Below are 19,219 nucleotides of genomic sequence, written 5' to 3'. Positions count from 1 at the left end.
CGCACGATCATGCAGGACTGCTGCGTTCGAAAATTTCAACCAAGTATATTAGTGTGTCATTCTATCTTTATCATTCAATAGAAAATAGTAAATAGTCATTCAATAGTAAAATAAAGATAAGGTGACACACTTGGGTGAAATTTTCGAACACAGCTCTATCTGGAGACAAGCAGCGCTTTTAAAATCTTGACTCGTCATTCTCTCAATAAGATAAACGTAATCGAACATGTATCCATGTCTGGACATTTATACAAAATTTATTATTAATCTCAAATGCTTTTTTTATCACAATATTAATTGTGCTTACAATTAAACTATAATATTATATCAAAATATTATATCAAAATATTTAATATTATATTTACAAAAGCATTTGAGATTGATAATAATATAAACAGATGAAGTTTTACGCAAATGTCCAGACACAGATACATACATCCGGTCACTACGGACGTTTACCTTATCGCAGGAATCTGCGGCGTGAAATACAAATTAGCACGTAGCTCGTAACGCGCACAACTTAAATATAGATATAGCAGCAGTCAGCACCGAGTACGCGCGGCGGATTCCTATGATGTAAATACCACTGCGAAGAGCCGAACGCAGCCAGCCTGCCCGAGATTCTCTGCCATAGTTTTTAATTTGATCGATCCGAGAGAGAAAAAAACGAAGAGAGCGTTCTATTTCCGCGATACGATCAAATACTCGCGACGCGGGCGAGCTTAATTCCATTTACCGCGTAGGTACGCAAACTTTTGCGATGTGGAAATTTCCGGCTTACGACTAGCATCGTACCGTATCGCGATGCTTTGGTAAATATTATTGGTGGAAGTGTGTATATTAAAAGTTCTTTCACGTTACGAAAAATAAACAAGATATACCCACGGGACAAAACGTAATTTGTAGTTCATCACGCGCTGGTATCATCGGTATTTAACGGTAACGTGCGATATTTGTATTGCAACGAGTATGATTTCGCATTGTACGACATTTCCCCGCAGAAAGTTAAATAACGATTCAACGAAATAAATAACGATTGCTGCAAATGAAACAAACAATTTAAATCCATCGAGCCAAATCAACCGAATTTTTGAACACGAAAACAATGATGAATGAAAAAAAAAAACATTAGTAGACATTGTTCCTGTTCATCATTTTGTAACTTAACAATGCTCGACACAATTGAAAATGAACGAACATTACGATTGAAATGGCTCTCTCTTTGTATACACTGACTTTGACCATTTCATTATTTTAGAATTTTGCGTGTTTAATGATATCGCTTTACTTAAAAAAAAAAAATTATACTAACAAAAAGTTTTCGCTGTTCTTTCAATCTAATGCGAATTATAGATCGTTTAGAGAGGACTATAGGGAAATTACGCGCCAGAACAAATCGCCGAACAAAAATACGTCTTTAAAAATTAACTAAAATTAAGAACGGAAATAGGAGAAAAGCAGAGGTGACGATGGAAAGTAGATAGCAGGTAAATATCATGGGTATCCGGTGCACTTTCGCCTTGATTAAAAATTAACGTGCACTTTGGCTGTGCATCGGAGCACAGAGTAAAAACACTCGGTCGCTCGTGACTAAAACGAGTGGCAATTACGAGCGATGTCTCTCAGGAGGTCCGAGCTAAGGAAAGAGATTAAAAAACGGACGGGTAGAACGATAGCGAATGTAGTGTGAGCGCGCGGACGCGCACGAAGGCATGAAGACGTGGCGGAAGACGGCCTCGTGGAAAATTAAACGTCGCCCGGGAACGGTGTTTAAACGCGGAGAGATATCAAAAGGATTCGAATTCATTAATCTTAGAAATGGTAGGTAGGTAGGTAGTCAGATGGCTCCATTCTCGCGCCGGCCAAATATCTCCTATCTTTTTACGGCGTAATGCGACTTTAACTCGTTTAACCCGTTTACCCTCGCAGCCCGTCCGGAAAATTGTCCCGCCAGCACTTCCCTTCAGAGCTGGTTTATATTGTTTCGCGTGAATGAAATATTTTCGTAGCAGAAAAGCGTCGTATGCAAATACACGAAGCACATTCGCATTAATTGTTAAACATCCTGTTACCACACTTACCGTATCGCGTCGCAACTTCATTTCGATTCTATTACAGCGCACGGATGGATTTTTTAAATATTACACAGTAAAAAGCATTTCATGCTTGTGTTAAAACCAGTCCTTGTTAAAATTGTTGTGTTGAATTTTTAACATACCAGAATGTTAACATATACTGGCTGCCAAAAGTTTCCGGCCAACATATTATTTTACATTTTTTCCAATCTGTTTTTTAATTTATATTATAAGTTAATAACATTTTTGTTATAATCAACTTAAGAGCACAATGTTTTAAATACTACATAGAATATATTAAGTACTTGTATATTAGATCCTTATTTATAAATATTCTTTAAGACAATCTAAGCAATACGATAAAATATGTTACTCATAATTGAAAACTTTTGGAAATCACTGTAATATAATTATATTATTTGAATATTTCGTATTAAATTTATATTTAACGTCTTTTAGTGCTAAAATAACATAAAAATAATGTAGTTTTTAAATGTAAATTCTAAGATGAATAAATAAAACGTAGATGTTAATTTGACATATAAATACTAATTCTATTAATTCTATTAATATTTTATATATCTATTAAAGAAATATGCTTCTCCCCATAATGTTCTCCCCAAATCATTTGAAATTTTTTACATTAACTATTTACGTAATTTTTACCTTTTTCATTTCTAACATATTCATCTTATGTTAAATTAACATACAAAATTGAGTAGATTATTTGAATCCATAAAATGTGTTTTTAATACAAATTTTTTTCAACTACATACTTTTCTTTTTTTCTCTTCTTTTTCCAATATAATCACAATTTTTCAATGTCCATACGAGAGGGAAAACTTTACACCGACATGCTTCCACGAGAGCAGTGCGCGTTTTGTTCACAGGTACTCCGGTACCCTTCGAGTTCACCCCGTTACTCGGGAGTCTGATCGGCGTGGTCGCCGCACTTCTACTCATCACCGTCGCCATTCTAGCAGCGTTGAAAATGAGGAGCGAGAGGCGGGCTCAAAGGCCAGGAGATTTACCTTTAAAGAAGGCTACCGCACCGAGTTCGGAGGACCTTTACGACGCGGACGACAGAAATCCGGACGTTGTGCCGACCAACAAAGGTATGTTCTCTGAGAATGCATCTTTGTATGAGAACGGTGAATGGGTTAATAAAAGGATAAACATCAAACACTTTGTGTATACGAAAAATTACATGCCGAGCAAACGTATCACGCCTGTCAGTTTTTATTATCAAATAATTTAATAATATTTTACGTCGATTGATATGCATTTTACACATGAAATGTGTAAATGCGTAAATAAAAAATTCGGAAGTATCCTATATGCACGGAGCGCACGGTTGCGAGAATTCGGACAATGCACGAAATTATTTGGCCGCGTAAATCGCGTACAGTAACGCAATGCCTCGCTGTATACAACAACGAATAAACGTGTAACATATTGCTGCGCGATACGTCGATCGACTCATACTCGATTCCCGTTTGCCCTGAAAATTTTAACGTATGCATCCGGCACTCTATGACTAAAGACAAAGTATGGCGTGATGCAAATGCACTCGTACTGCTTTTTGAATGGCATCACGTGTAAACTTCCACGTATTTACATATAGTTGCCAAAGTTTCCGGGCAAACATATAATTTTACGGTAATTTTTATGTATGTTAAATAATTTTCATGTGAATTTATATTGACTACATATATAGTCATTTTAACTATGCTTAAATATTAGAATATTAAAGTACTTGAATACTAGATCTTTATTTGTAAAGAATCTTTATCTAAGCGATACAATAAAATTACATTGGTCGAAGCCACTGTAAGTAGTAGAGAAAAATGTAATACAATACCGTCGGAAGAGATTCTTAATTTCGTATTGTTAATGTAACAAAATACTACAAACAATTCCAAATTGCGTGAATAATGTTTCAATTTCCTCTTTCTTCTTTTTCTTGAAAATTAGATAATACTAAACGCTTAATGACTCCCATCATATAAACGAGATTGGTGTCTGATTATTCCACTTTTCTGTACGTATGCTTTAACGAACTTACTTAAGAAACACACCAAGCTTTCAATCTGGATCGTAATTAAAAAGAATCACTCGCGTTCGAAACGAATTTCCTATCCCCTTGTTTTAATCCCCTTGTTTCTTTTATGTCTATTCTTGTTTTAATAAAACAACTCTGTGCATGCATTGCTTCTAACTTGTTTAAACTTCTTAATTTCAGAAACTATAAATTTTTAAATAGAATTTTTAAGTGGATTTTTTTTTATTTTCAAATAAACTTTTTTAGAGATAAATGATATATTCAGTTGAAGTAACATTAAATCAGAAGTTCAGTTTTACTTAAATTAAATTTATACGAAGGAAAAAAAATGAAAACGAAAAAGAAAACGATAGGGTTAACGTTGCTGTTACGAAGGTTTAACATTTCGACTCGACATGGAAATTTTATCAGCTACGTTGCCCGTCGTTAGCTTTCAAACGTAATATCTGATTGACAGCGATCGAGAACACTTGACCAAGTGTACTCGAGACCGGAAATTCATCGGACTCTATTGCGAATGCGCCACGATTCGTTAACAGCATCGCGCAACGCTATGCTGTGCGTCATTACATCGCAGTAATACCGCGGGAACAGCGCTGGCGAATGCGCGGTTATGGTTGAATATACAACTGATAACCATAGAACTTAACCCCGGACTTGTTAATAAATTACTCGGCCGATTACAAGAGAGACTTGTTCATCGTGTTCGCTTATGCGAATCCGATACTCAACGTTCGGTTGCCATCGTCCCGATAAGCTTTGTTAAATCTGCAATATGATCGTAAATAAATTCTTTGCCATTTTTTTTTTATGTGAAATGATTAATCTTTTATAGACACACATTTTTCTTTATTGGAGCAATCAACGAAATATCGAGTTTTTCCATAAAAAAAAAAAAGGAAAAAATTATCTCCCTTATAATTATGAGTCATTTTATATTTATAATTGTGTACGAATTATATTCGGGACACTAATTTGTCGTCTGAACGGGATATGTAATGTTAACTTAATGAAGAAAATTACTCTGGACACGATATTACTTAGTTAATTATTTAATCACGATCGAAACGATATCTGGTTATGTACAAATTACTATTTAATTAACATATCGCATTAGCATACCGCTCCTCGATGAATTAAGCCAGGTATATCGATACATTAGTAATGCCTTGTAGTTATTAGGTTATTACGATAAAGTTCAGTGCACCATCGCAAATGTGAATTAATGATTTAACTAGTTTAATAGCATAACGAACACATTATATCACGGTTTTCTTTTCGATAAATGATACAGCAAACTCTATGAATAATTCGCGCAGCCGTGGCGCTTTGCAACATTTAATTAATTTTTAATGAAATAGATTACATCAATAAAGTATTTTAGAACTAGAAATAAAATTAATTTACGACGCGCAAAAGAAAAATATTTTACATGTCTTCATGCGTGTGTCTTAAGTAAATGTATATGTGATTAAGTATTATTCGAAAATCATTAGGTATATTTATTCTACAGCAATAATATATTATATCAAGAATACATTTTCAATTTTTCATAAATGTCTCGTACAATTTTTATTTTATTTCAAAAGTTCACGTTTACTTACAAGTTCTAATCGATATGTCAAGATCCCTTTGAAAAGCAGACGTAAACTTTTCAACAAGAGCGTAGCTGATAATATCTTGCTGCGAAGCAAAGTGAGAAATTTCTCACATATACTTGAAATGAAAGATTCAGATTATCAGCTGACCGGCTCGACTTCCGGCACACCATTGGCAACGCAAAACACACCGGATGGCCTTCCACCATCATCCCTTCCGACCCAGCAGACGAATAATCACCTACAAGGACTTCCCACCTATTCGCATAACGACTATAACAATTATCCCACCTTGCCGGTAAGTACTACGTTGGAAGTTCTTTTTTTAGTATAATTCATTAATTTCCTCCACCGTATATCAGCAAAAAGATTAATTTCCGACGATATAATGATAATAGATGTTTAGTCAAAATTCGGAAAATTATCGTTCAACAAAAAAATCACTTTTTTCTCTTCGAGACGCTATAGTGTAGCCCCAATTTTTTATGTTGGACACAATGCCTTCATCAGAAGCATATTAGATTTTTAATAAATTGGAGTGGTTCTAGCCACTATTCATTCGTTCCATTTCGGAGAGAATTTAGTTGTAAAACAATGTCATAGACCAACTATAAAAATGCATATGTAAATATTTTGTAATCGATCATGTCGAACATAATTAAAAATAGCGGATGCAATATAGCAGCGATGAAAATAAAAGGTTCAGTGTAATCTTATAAAAATGTATATGTGTGTAGGAGTTTTTGTAAATTACATTGATGTCAGATACGAGGTTTAAATTTCAAAATTTTAAATGACAGATGCAGTATGACGGACGCCAAAATGAAAATTTCATCAAAATCTCATAAAAATGCATACATGAAATTTTTATGGTCATTGACGTCAAATATGATTAAATTTCAAATTGACAAATCCAATATGGCTAACACGAAAATAGAGAATGTCATTGAAATTTCATAAAAATGCACATGCTAAGATTTTTCAAATCACTGATTCATATCCCTGTGCATGTATACATCGGTATAGATAAATAAGAAAATAAGTAAAAAATCATACAGTAAATGTTCAAAATCGGAACATAAGACATCTTAATGTATATATATTAATGTACTCTTTGATCAAAATGTTGTCTACAAATGAGAGTAAGAACTGTAGTGAAATGCATATCACTCGTATAGTGACGCGGCAGTCAATGTTATAGTATAGTATACGTATTAGATAATATATTTCGATACATAAAGATAGATAATGTGGAAATTGAATAGTGTATTATAATCATACGAAACGCTTTAGTGAATAGCTACCAAATGCAAAAGCCAATTCTCTAACAAACTCTGACAATTCCCTCCAGAATCTATGTTAAATTATACTTTGTTGTCCTGCTCGTAACTGTATGTTGCACAGTTGCTATAGCCATTACGTGTAAATGGATGTTCTGATTTCATGAGAGGGAAATGAATGTAATACAGCCTGCTCGCAGCAAAGAGAGACTTTAAACAATTAAAGTCGATAGTTTAAATCACGAGAATTTTGTTAGTCAAGCGAGCGAAGGACGTTCTAATAAAGTTAATAGGTTCATCCAATGGGATGGGAAACTAAGAAAGTGGAGTGCAAAGAAATGGAAGAAGCGAAACAGTTCGCCGAATCGTACCGTTGTCGCGTCGTTCTCCTTTCCCGTCGAGCTTCACGAAAAGCTTCGGCCAACGTTTTCAAGAAAGTCCTCCAGCGGTATAGTTTGAAATAACAGTATCCATCTGGAGAGGATGGCGCTACGTAAAGTTTCAACCGGAAAGCAACGCTTCCAACTGCAGCAGTTCGAAACTAGAAAATTGCACTGTCCACGTCTCGCCTCTCGATTATTTTAGGAAACATTCTGAGGTCGGAGAAATTCTAACGTCATGGTACAGATAACGATCTCTTTCCGAATGAAATTATTTTTTGCATATCACGATTATTAATCAGTAAGTTATAAACGCGAAAAACAGATTTATGCAAGGAAAGGATGATTTTTTGCTAAAAATTTAACTAGATATAGATCTGAAAATAATTTGGTTGGACCATTAAAAAAATTATGTATACAGCACTTAAACATTGATGACAGTGCTGCAAGAAGTTTAACCTTCCACCAGCAATAAGTCTTTAAAAGCATCATCAATTTTGATAGAAAAAATTAAATTTGTAAAGAATAAGTAAACTATAATCTGATTTCTATGATGATAAAAACTCGTTAAAACTTTGACAAGTATAGAATTTTTTCAGATTTTTATATAATCCAGAAAAATTTGCTCTAGGGATCGATTCTGTATCTTGAAACGAGGTGAAAATTACAAAAGTGAGCGAATTTATTAGAATACTAATAATTTCATTAGTTAACATCTAGTAACTTGTTTGAAGATACAAAATCGATCCCCTGATCTTTTTCGAAGATCTCTTGTTAACGGAAAGGCTAAAATTCATGTTACCAGCGAAGGATTAATATTCTAGTTAATTAAACGTCCTAATTATTTTGATAATAATAAAATTATTTTCAGATCTGTATTCAGCTAAATTTTTACTTTAGCAAAATTGTTTTTCTCGCGTTTGTAATTCGCGGTGACGAGTGATCAGAATCCAAATATACTTTCGTTACGTTCGCGCTTACTCCCTTTCAAATTTCCCCCGATTTTCTCTTGAGTCCCTTTCGTCACGATTCGTTGAAACTTCACCCCCAATTTCACACCAAATTAATTGCTAATTACTGCGGGGATCTAAAGTTCTGTTAGTAAAACCTCGGTAGGAACAAAACTCCAGAGTGGAAAACTTTGATTATCGCTACTCGGATTTTCGTATTCCGTTTCTCCTCGGTTAATTGTTGCTTTTTCTTTAAATACCAATTGTTTAAATCCTCCCGTTGAATTTGAAGTGTTTCCAGAATCGATAGTACAAATGATTATCGGCGTTGAATTTCTCGTAACCTTAAGTGCTTGTAGAAAATTGTCGAAGTTTGCTAAGTCTCGATGAAAAAAAATATATACGGATTTTCCTGTAGAATGTAGATAAAAACTTGGTAGTACTAAAACAAGAAGCAGCTTACGTTTTGAAAATCTATGAAACTCGCAATTTCTTCTTGATTTTTTACATGATAAAATCCGATGAACTGGTTCGCTCCCGTGAACAATTTCATTTGCTCTTCCACTATATTCCATTCGCGAACGAACATACTCCGTGCTGTTTTGCGTCCAATTTATAGGAAATGACGTTGGATACTCGAGGGTTGCTGTCCTAAACAGTCGGAGGAACTCTCGCCGTCAAAAGTTTTCGTAATACGAGCCAACTAGTCCAGGCGGTCTCTTAGGAATATTCAAGAGTGAAAATTTCCAAAGTTAGACTTGTTCGTGTTATCTAAGTCTTGCGACTAGGAAAATGCGACACGGAAACTCTCGCTCGGTTTCTTAGGAATGTTTTAGCCCTATCACGAAAGTTGGGCGTCTCACGCGAATAGGGGATTATTTGAATGTCCGGTCGGGGTGCGCGTCACAGTATAATGGTTGCATTCACTTTAGCGGATTACGCCTCGCGTACACATCTATAATAAACCAACGCTAATGTATTGAAATTGGTTTAATCTCCTGTTACCCACGTGTCATTAGACATCCGAGCGGACTTGTTGCATAATGCGCAGTAGATTCGATCGATGGAAACAATACGCGTACTTAATCCCTAATCGGATTCAAGGCTCATGTAGAACCCGACGATTAACGTATGTTTCAATAAACTTCATTCAGTTGGACTTAGCAGAAAAGTCCTGTTTGCTATCGCCTGTCAAGTAGCATATTCATACCTAAAGTATACGCAATTGTATTGCCATCAATGTTCGTCGTCACTTAGCTACATGACCATTGTTATAAAGTAATCTCTCATCTGTTTTGTTATGTTAACCTTTCATTACTCGAATGAGCTATCCAGAATACGCCTACTTTATAAATTCGCTAAATGTAAATACTATTTGTACATTATTATATTCAACGCAAATTGTTTTACAATTTGAAAAACATTTTTTGCATTTATTTTTATCTAAATGATGTATAGATGGAATATTCTTAATCATTATTTAACTCTTGGAATAAAGAAGTTTTTTAAGAGAAGAAACTTAAAAAGATTTTAATTTCTAAGAATTTCAGGGATTGATGAATTCGAGTCTGACCATAGAATTCTAAAATTTAACTCAGTTTTAGAATATTCTTGGTATCTCTAAATTTGAATGTAGTCCGATAATATCGAATTTCAAAATGGTAATCTTCAATAAACGAGCACGTAATGTTCATCACTCATAGAGTTCGTAATTAGAGATTAAAAGTCAGTTTGGAGATCAGTACTAATTGTTTGCGTAACACCGAGCTTCAAATTAAGCGAAACTAAAAGCTGAAGCGGAGCTTGATGTTACTTCGTAATAAAAAATTTCGTAAAACTGAGTTTTATGATAATTGGATTATCACTTTTAAGGAATTTAATAATTTTTTTTTAATTTTGTCTGGCATACTGAATCAACCATATCATTTTTCATTTTCAATCTTAGATACGAATAAAACATTATCAAATTACCTCGTATCTATAAGCCAAATTTCATGGAAATCAAGTAAGCAGTTAACAAAATAAAAGAGATCCCAAATGAGATCATCAATCCACAAAGAGTTAATTGTAAAGAGTTAATTGTCGTCATCAAAAAAAAAAAAAAAAAAAACAATGAATATTAAGCTATAATGTCAGGATATCAGAAATACACCTCACATATGTAACGTAAAGTTAAAAGAGACTAGTAAAATTTTCTTTAAAGTAATAATTTCTTTTACTTGCGATTCCGAATGTTTTTTTTTTTTTTTATGTAACACGTTCGAATCTTTTCCTTTCAGTTATCTGGAGAGGTGACGTACGCCGAGCTGTGCCTAGCGAGACCCACCACTCTGTCGACCCTGACGACTGACGCCAAGCTGGCCAGCCTCGGCGGCGGAGTTGGCGGTCTGGGTGGTCTTCAGGGTTACGGCAGCGGTCTCGGGGTGATCGTGGGCGGCAAGCCGTATACGAAGGAAGCCACAGTCTATGCCTGCATCGACCACAACGCCAGGCCACCCAAACTGGACGTCCCTAACGTGCCGTCATGCGTGACCACCCCTATAACGGCGGCGAACGTGCTCCAGGATTCCACCGTCGCCACCATCATGAGCAGCAAGCAGCATCACCCGGCGAGAGAGGTCGTCACCGTCCGTACGCCTCTGATCTCGACCCAGGAAAGCTGCGTATAGGGACGCGACTCCGACGCGCTCAACGTCAACGAGTACTACGTCTGATATGGCCGCCGACTCGTGGCGATCGTGTGCGTCTTCATGGTGCGCGACTACCTTTCGATTCCTGAACTCGCGGTGCTTTCCCTGGTAACGTTCTCGAATTCTCGAGAAAAGGTATACCTAATATGAATTATGAATTTGGTCCGAACGCGAGATGCTCGCACGCTCACATCGAGCGACGTGACCGCTCGTTTTCAGACGTATGGACTTTCGTCCAACCAACGACCGCCATGTCTGCGGTGCTCGTATCTGAAAACAAACTTCTGATCGTGACTAACGACGCCGTACAACGAGGAAAATGACGGCTACGCTTCGGTAAGATATATTCACTCGTATGAATATATAAGGTAATATAACGAAAGAGCTAGACGTTTAACTATGCAACCTATTACATACATACAGTTTGCAATCCTATTAAGGTAGCTGATACGAACGTTCAGGACTGACCAAATAATCTCTTGAAGAATACATATCGAAAGATTCCAATATCGGATAACATACAGCAACCAAATTTCTTCATTTAAACATTCCGTTGTGTTCCGAGTACACATATGGCAAAATGTTATGTGATATAAAAATCTGTGAAAGCAATTTATATCGAGTTTATCACTGCCCAATTTTCAAAGATTCCATTTATCTTTGGCAAGACATCAAGTGAAAGTATGCAGAGGAAACTGAATAAAATTAAATCCTGATGAACCAAAAGTTTTATTAAAACAATTCTAGATTTCAAGAAAAAACGTACACATTCCAGATTTATATTATAATTTATATCGTAATAAAAAAAAAAGCCAAAGGGAGATACATGTATTAATATTAACATATCGTTAATCGCACGACTACGAAATTTTTCAAGAGAGAACATCACCACGATGATGTGATCGTTTTGATTCTAAAAACATCGGCGTCGAAAAAAAATCTATTGATATTTATCGAAGAATCCATTGACTGAATTGCCATTGTAGCGGAAAGCACCATGTCCAAAAATCTAGATTTCCGCGGATGTTCTTACCGCGAGAGGAAAAATCGATGTACCTATGTCTCGTAACGGCGAATGTAGATTTTCTATCCCGAGAGTATACTTTGTATTACAAAGTAGGTATGGGGGATAAAGAAGATCGTCGCGTTGAGTGTATTTTCGTAGAATGGCGCGTCTTTATCGACGATATGCTCTCCGGTCTCTTTCTCCCTTTTTCTCGGAGTGTCGTATATCGTGTCGATTACGGCGCGCCAAGTGCAACGGTAAATTTCGGGGGAACGGAGAGGATCTCCGCGACGCGAGAGAAAGATCGACTTATTTCCGTGAAAATCCGCAAAATATTTCCGCGCTGGCAACCGCGACGCGAAACAAGTGCGTTGTACAAAGTACAGCAGTTACGAAAATCCGACGTGAAGATTTTCTCAATGTCGGACGTGTTCTCGTCCTTTTTCCATTACCATCTGATTTTATTCTCAATTGAGAACTTTACGGACAATTCAACTTTCAACGTCACAAATGAAATGATGTCACAAATAAATGCATATTCGTCCGAAAAAATTCTTCGGTGGTTTAACTCTAATCAGTATTCGCTCCGAAATTTTCTTACTATGGCATTCGCAAATGTATCTTTATTTAAAGTTCACATAATTGACAGATTTTTTTTTTATTTTGAAAATCAAAGTCCGAGGAATATTCATAAACAATTTTTCACAACGTAATTGAAAAAATGTCTACTGCATCCGCAAATATCAATTTAAAATTAATCATCAGGGAAATAATTTAATAATAGTCACGTACTGCTGTTTGGTCAATCGATTAATTTTTTTAAAAATGTATCCATAAAATTAACTTTATTCATACGGTGTGCAATATTTAGTCATGTAACTTTATTAATGTTACATGACTTTATTAAATCTTGTATCGGGATTTATTTTGAATTATTTACAGTACGCCGCATATACTACAGAAGATGACAAGGTAAGAGTAAATTTGCTAAACTATAAAATAAGCAGGATATCGATCTTCTCTCTCGCAGATTGCACCCGTTCTTTATCCTTCCATCGTTACAACTCTAGTCTATTTACGCGACTTTTCGTATCTGACCGCGCGACATGCGATTGGAGTAATAATCACGCGGAGATTTTAGCGAAAGTCGAATTTTCAGGATAACGCGAAAGGAGTTTCTTCCAAAATGACCTGATATACATCCTCGTATGCGTAAAACACTGTAAATAGCGATTTTTCCCTAAGAGGACGAGGGCACGGAATAAATTTAGACTATAATTATCGAAATTATCATGTGCGTTGATAAGAGAGCCTGATGCGCTCTGAAAATATGTATATTAATTCTAACTAACAAACGTACCTTGTACATTGCGCATCGTTCAATAGCGACGAGCATCTATGCATTATCCATAATTACATTTCGTTCGGAGAACATTTGACGGAATCGGAGACAATAACGTTGTAGAACTGTTTAATTGAAAACGGCTCGCTAACGATAAATTGTATCGTGCTACAGTGAAGTATTCGTAAACGAAAGATTTTATTTTAAAAAGCCTTATTTGTAGAAAATAAACGTTAATTAGCAATTTATTAATAATGACTACCCTTTGTCCCGATATAAACAAAAGAGCTCCGCGAAAATAATCATTTATGATCAGAAGATAAATTTCTCGACTATACGAATACTTTTATGCAAATAATGCAATTTTTTATCTTCGTTTATTAATATAATGGTATATCTTGTTAGACAATAACCCTAATTATACTTTTTTATTATTACTTTAATTATACTGTAATTATTACACATCTTTTTAGGTAACATAATTTTGAAAAATATACACTCTGTTTCATTTTTTGTTAATAAATTGCTCATTAATGTCTACTTTCGTAAATTGAAATGTAAATAAACACGATTAAAAATTTTTTTAAGACATCTCCCCTGTATTTTGTACTCACTGTATATTCGAAACATAATTGAAGTTTGAGCTTTAGTGAATATTTCAGCTCAGAATGATTTATTTTTTAATCGACTATCAACAGTAAGCTATGTTATAATAAACGCGATATAGTTCATCGTTTCAAAGCGGCCAATTTTTATTTTCGTTTCCCGTTATTATTCCCTTAATGACGTAGACTGACGAGACGTGCGACGAGATCTGCGGATAAATATGTCCTAGGACTGCCAAAAAGCGCACAACTACCATGTCGCACTCATTTTCACTCAGTTCGCCGTCGAGATAATGAAGAACGATCGAAGAGTATTTTCCGCGCGTCGCCGTACGTTGTGCACCGTACAAATGTATAACGCGTGTATATCTTACAGTTATATATATATATATATATATATATATATATATATATGTCCTCGTCGCATTTGCGCAGCGAAGACAGTGTAAATACCTTGTACATAGGGATATCGAGAAAAGAGAGACTTTATCTGCGAGATGCCCGAGGTTAAACCCCTACTTGTCTAAAGGACGACAGAACAGGCACGAAGGATCGTTATCGACGAAACCGTTAATGACATTACGAGGTACGTTCGCAGGGAAATTGTATATCGGTGGCGCACGAGAAAGAAAAGGAATAACGACCGTGGCGCGCAAACCCTCTCTTTCCTTATTTCCTCTGGAATTGACGCTAGAACCTGTGACACAATTACTAACTGTTGGGTCTATAAGACCCAACAATTTAATTTATGTTAATTAAAAGATCCTAATTAATTTCAAGGAATCATAATGAGAATTCGTAGAAAAAAGAAGAAATACTAAATATTTTAATAAGAATAATCCAAATTTTTGAAAATGTAACATAAACAAGATTGAATTGTTTAATATTTTTTACAAAAAGATTTATAATTGAATAAGTCCAATAGATCCATCGTCAATTCTGAAGGATTAAGTAGAATTTTCTCAACTTCGAGATTTGGAATTATTATTTAGTTTCTTATTTTATCCATACGTACATCTTCAGTATTTCATCATTCTTTCTCGTGGCTAATTAATATCAACGTACGATGTAATTGACCGTTATTGATCGTCGTCATCGTTGTTGACGAACGTTAATGAACGAGCGCGAGAAAAATCGACGTGACGAGCGTTCCTTCGTGTGTACGCCCCTTCGTAATTTGTAAGATATATGCTCCGATGTACAGCGCCGAGATATTTTTTCAGAGTGTGCGTAATACAATACCTCCGCGTATATCGTGAAGTCTTGGGCACCCAATTAGGCGAGGCCCATTTAAAGAGAGGGCGGAAACTGTATAATTAAACGATTGGATTGCGATTAATGGTCAGACAAGGAGATAAAGATATATGTATATGTACGTGTGCGTGTGTATATGCGCGTATGTGCCTGTGTTACGTGAAACCACAAACACGTGACTCTCTCACCGTCTGTATGTGTACATGACTGTGGTAGCGATCTGCAGTCGAGGATTAAGAATAATTAAAACAAATGCCGGTATTTATGGTACGCTGTTATTTCAAGGCCGTATTAAATAATATTTTAAGATGCTAATATGACTTTGTGTACGGTTTATGTCGTTTGTAACATCTTAAAATTGTATTCGTATAGCATTTTTTCACGGCAACATTCTGGGAATGTTCTAGGAGATCTCCTCTGGAGATCTGAATACTTAACCCTTTATTACTCGCATAAAATATCCAGGACACCCCTTATACATTCTGTAAATATATGAATATTATTTATACACATTGTATTTAACGCAAATGATTTCACAATTAAAAAAAAATGTTTTGTTTTTATCTAAAAGATGCATAGAATATTATATCAATCTTTATTTAAATGTAAATTATTTGAAAAAATAATGAAAATTAAGATATAATGTTAAGATGTCAGAATCCCATGCGAACGTTAAAATTACGTTTAAAAAACTACGCGAGTAATATAGGGTTAAGATGGTCTTGAGTATAAAAACAGACTATAAATACCAAAGATATATATATGTGGAAATGCGCTTACTGTTGTTTTATGATTTTTTTGTAACTTATTGTAGAAGAAACAACTTACGTTGAACTCTCTATCCTTTTGATCTTACAAAAGAGTATCTAGCTAACGTAGACAGATATCGCAAGAGCCATCGTTACATTTGAATTACTTTTAGATAATTCAAACTCGCGCTTTTCTTTCCGTTGTAGTTAGAACGTCGCAGTTATTTACATCGCAATAAAAGATTTTCAAGCATTCGCGAAAGGGTTCAGACAAAACCGTTCTTTTTCGACGCATTCTTTTTTTTTTTTTCCTTTCATGTCCGGTGCTCGAACGAGATCGAAGTGGACAAAGAAAAGAGAATTATACCTCGAGTGCTCCAATTGAATCTCTACAAGATCGATTTTTCTCCCGACGCAAAAGATATCGAATTGTATTGTTTAAACTGTTGGTTTATATCTTGTTCTATCACACTGGAGATAATTCGTAATTTTTTTATTTTTATCAACAGCAATACTATTTTCTTAGCGAATTTCTTCGTAGGGAAAACATCCAACGCAACTGTAATTAAATAACACGAATTCTTCGCTTGGATATTCAAGTTAAAATTCTTTCTAAAATTGTTTTAGTAAGCCCAATAATCATTCTTATGCTCAGTGCTTCACATATTTATGCACACGTTTAGTCGCAACGGTGCAACCTAGTCTGATAAAGTTATATAACTTATCACTCGTATCACGTACAACGCATACAATAGCTGCAGTGCAGTACCTGCAGTGGATCACCCAGTACTGTGCACTGTTGTATCTGTACACATGTACAAAAGTTCGATTGGCGGAGTCCTTCCGGTTTCGTAAGTATTTTAAGCACGCGCTCCGTTAACGATCGCGCACGTTTCTCCTCGTGCGCGCCTCTTCCCTAAATTCTCGCTTCTCGCATGCTGCAATACATTCCACGTTTCCTGTCAAATACCGCGGGCACGTGTGAATGCGGCTGGTTCCCGGCGCCGCGAAAATTTTGACGGTAATAAAGAAACGATGGCCATGTCACGAGTTTCGCGACGCGACCCAATTTCGCGTTCGTGGCAGAGAACGAACGCGCGTAATGAGCAATTACAGGCTGATATATGTCGGTGCAATTTTCTGCTTCCGACTAGTTTAGTTTGATGTTTAAGTAGTTTCGAGTGTTCTAAATTCCATTGCATTAACATGCTTTGGATTATTCTTTAACAGATTGAAATATCTTCATAACAACGTGATCTCTATATAGTACAAATATTATATTTCATAAAACAAATTCTAAGATAAAAAAATTTCAGTTACCAATGAAGTGATTATTTAATTTTTGAAAATTCTTCAATATTTAAATAATTAGAAAGTAAAGTGTTTGATATTTGTGACTATAATTTTAAAAAAATAATTATGGTTGAGAACTCTATTTTTATTGCTATTAGTACTTTAATGTTAGTAACAATTATATTTATTAACTTTACCAAAAAGATGTATATATAATTGGCATCGAGAAAATGACTATAAATTATGATTATTATACTATTTTTATCTCAGTATGTTTTGGTTAAACATTTTTCAATCAACGACGCAGTCAGAAAAAGAAACAAACCTTCAAAATTCCGCAAACAAGAACTGCCCGTTAAAATCGCTTCGTCCGAACAGGTTCGTTCGTTTCGCTAAAGCTCCCAGTTGTACAGAGCCTGTATTGCGGCATGCATGCACCCTCTTGGGACTAAATGGTGATCTGCCCAGCGCCGCGTTTCGCCAATTTTCAAAAGAAGCCCTCTACACGAAAATTTGCATCGGCTTATCAAATCTGAAAGTCAATTCCAAAACCCGAGCGCCTCCAAACTCCGCACGAGTCTATTAGCTTGTACCGGAAGCACCAAAAGCCCTAAAAAGCATCAAAAGTCACTTCTGCAACGGAATATTCATCGACGCTTACGTATCACTGCCACGATAACCGCCGCACAATTTCCCGACGTCTCGAAATCCGCAAGCATCATTCCCGCAGCACAGACAACCCATTCAAATTCTTTTGAATATCTATCGAATATCGAAGTGTACCACAATGTCAGAATTTTCGAATACGAAATGAACATTAATTATTCATTATGTGATACGACACAAAATTGCCTTCGTCCCAATTTCCGATTTTAAGGTTCACTCATTTCTCGTTCGTTCTGAATCATTACTCCGTTTTTTTTTTCACATTTTTTTATTTTACAATTTTAATTATCGCCGATTAATTAAGAAGCAAAAGAAAAGTAAGCAATCAAGTCTGAAAAGTAGTGGCTTAAAATATTGATGCTCTTACATGCTCGAAATTTGTAACTTTTATATATTATTTTTGTCGTTTAACTGATGTTTGACTTCCACTTTTCGACGTCAACAAAATGTAATCTTTTCTATACATAACGAGAGTTGCGACGAAGAGCGTAGCGTCTACGTTGAATTGTACATAATCTTTTGGATGAGTAAATGTGTGCACGTTTGTTTGTACATTCTTCTGCAGTTCGCAAGTGTATGTGTGTGTGTGTGTGTGTGTGTGCGCGCGTACAAATGTTCCGTGAAATTTTATCTGGCGGGCCTGACGAGAGAAATGCGAGCGTGTCAAAAATTGAAATTGCGACGACCATACTACGTGTATCTACAATAATTATAGATCTCTCTCTATAAATATATACACACCTCAACGTAATCAGAATAAACGTGTTGATATAAAAACCGACAAAAATCGCTGTCGATCTTTGGGTGACTTTAAAGACTTGTCTAGTTTTCTTTCTTTCAATATCCGTGATGGCATTATAACAAAATGTCTTTCTATTTCCTCTTCCTTTCTATTTTCCTATAATTTAATTTTCACCATTTTTTTTTTAAGGTCAGCTATTTTTCGTCGAAAAATCAACTTTTATTATCTTTGTAAAAATACACCCCTTTAATGTACATCATAATCTGATTCCAGGTAAGTCATTGATTTTATTTATATCATAGCCGCGGCTAATTCTCGTCACGAGTGTTTCGATTCTTTTTCGACAAAAGGATGTTCTCCTGAACATGTACAATAACATAAATCTTTTGCAACAGATATAACTAAGTAATACAGCGAAAAATTTATAACTTAGGAAAATTTTATTAAAAATATCAAAAAATTATAAAATTTAAAAAAGTTAATCTGTTTCTTTGAGAAAGTTTGCAGACAATCGGATGAACAAACTG

The 19,219-nt window shown here is 35.3% G+C and overlaps 1 protein-coding gene across 8 annotated transcripts in view; it reads left to right on the top strand.

The window, feature by feature from the left end:
• Nucleotides 1–18,765, top strand: part of LOC105150813 (synaptogenesis protein syg-1) — a 444,748-nt gene extending 425,983 nt beyond the window's left edge. For 7 of the 8 annotated variants that reach the window (XM_087408701.1, XM_087408703.1, XM_087408700.1 and 4 more), the window contains 3 exons: nucleotides 2,948–3,190; nucleotides 5,867–6,033; nucleotides 10,625–18,765. In XM_087408701.1, the coding sequence (XP_087264827.1) occupies nucleotides 2,948–3,190; nucleotides 5,867–6,033; nucleotides 10,625–11,014 (800 nt within the window). In that variant the 3' untranslated portion in view covers nucleotides 11,015–18,765. The remainder of the gene's footprint in view (nucleotides 1–2,947; nucleotides 3,191–5,866; nucleotides 6,034–10,624) is intronic. The other variant, XM_087408705.1, reaches the window with a different exon arrangement.
• The last annotated feature ends 454 nt before the right edge of the window (nucleotides 18,766–19,219 follow it).

This window comes from Acromyrmex echinatior, chromosome 8 (genome assembly GCF_024713525.1).
Source record: "Acromyrmex echinatior isolate Ae372 chromosome 8, ASM2471352v2, whole genome shotgun sequence".
Classification (NCBI taxonomy): domain Eukaryota; kingdom Metazoa; phylum Arthropoda; class Insecta; order Hymenoptera; family Formicidae; genus Acromyrmex; species Acromyrmex echinatior.
Note: the sequence above shows the minus strand (reverse complement) of the source record. Positions and strands in the feature narration are given on the sequence as shown.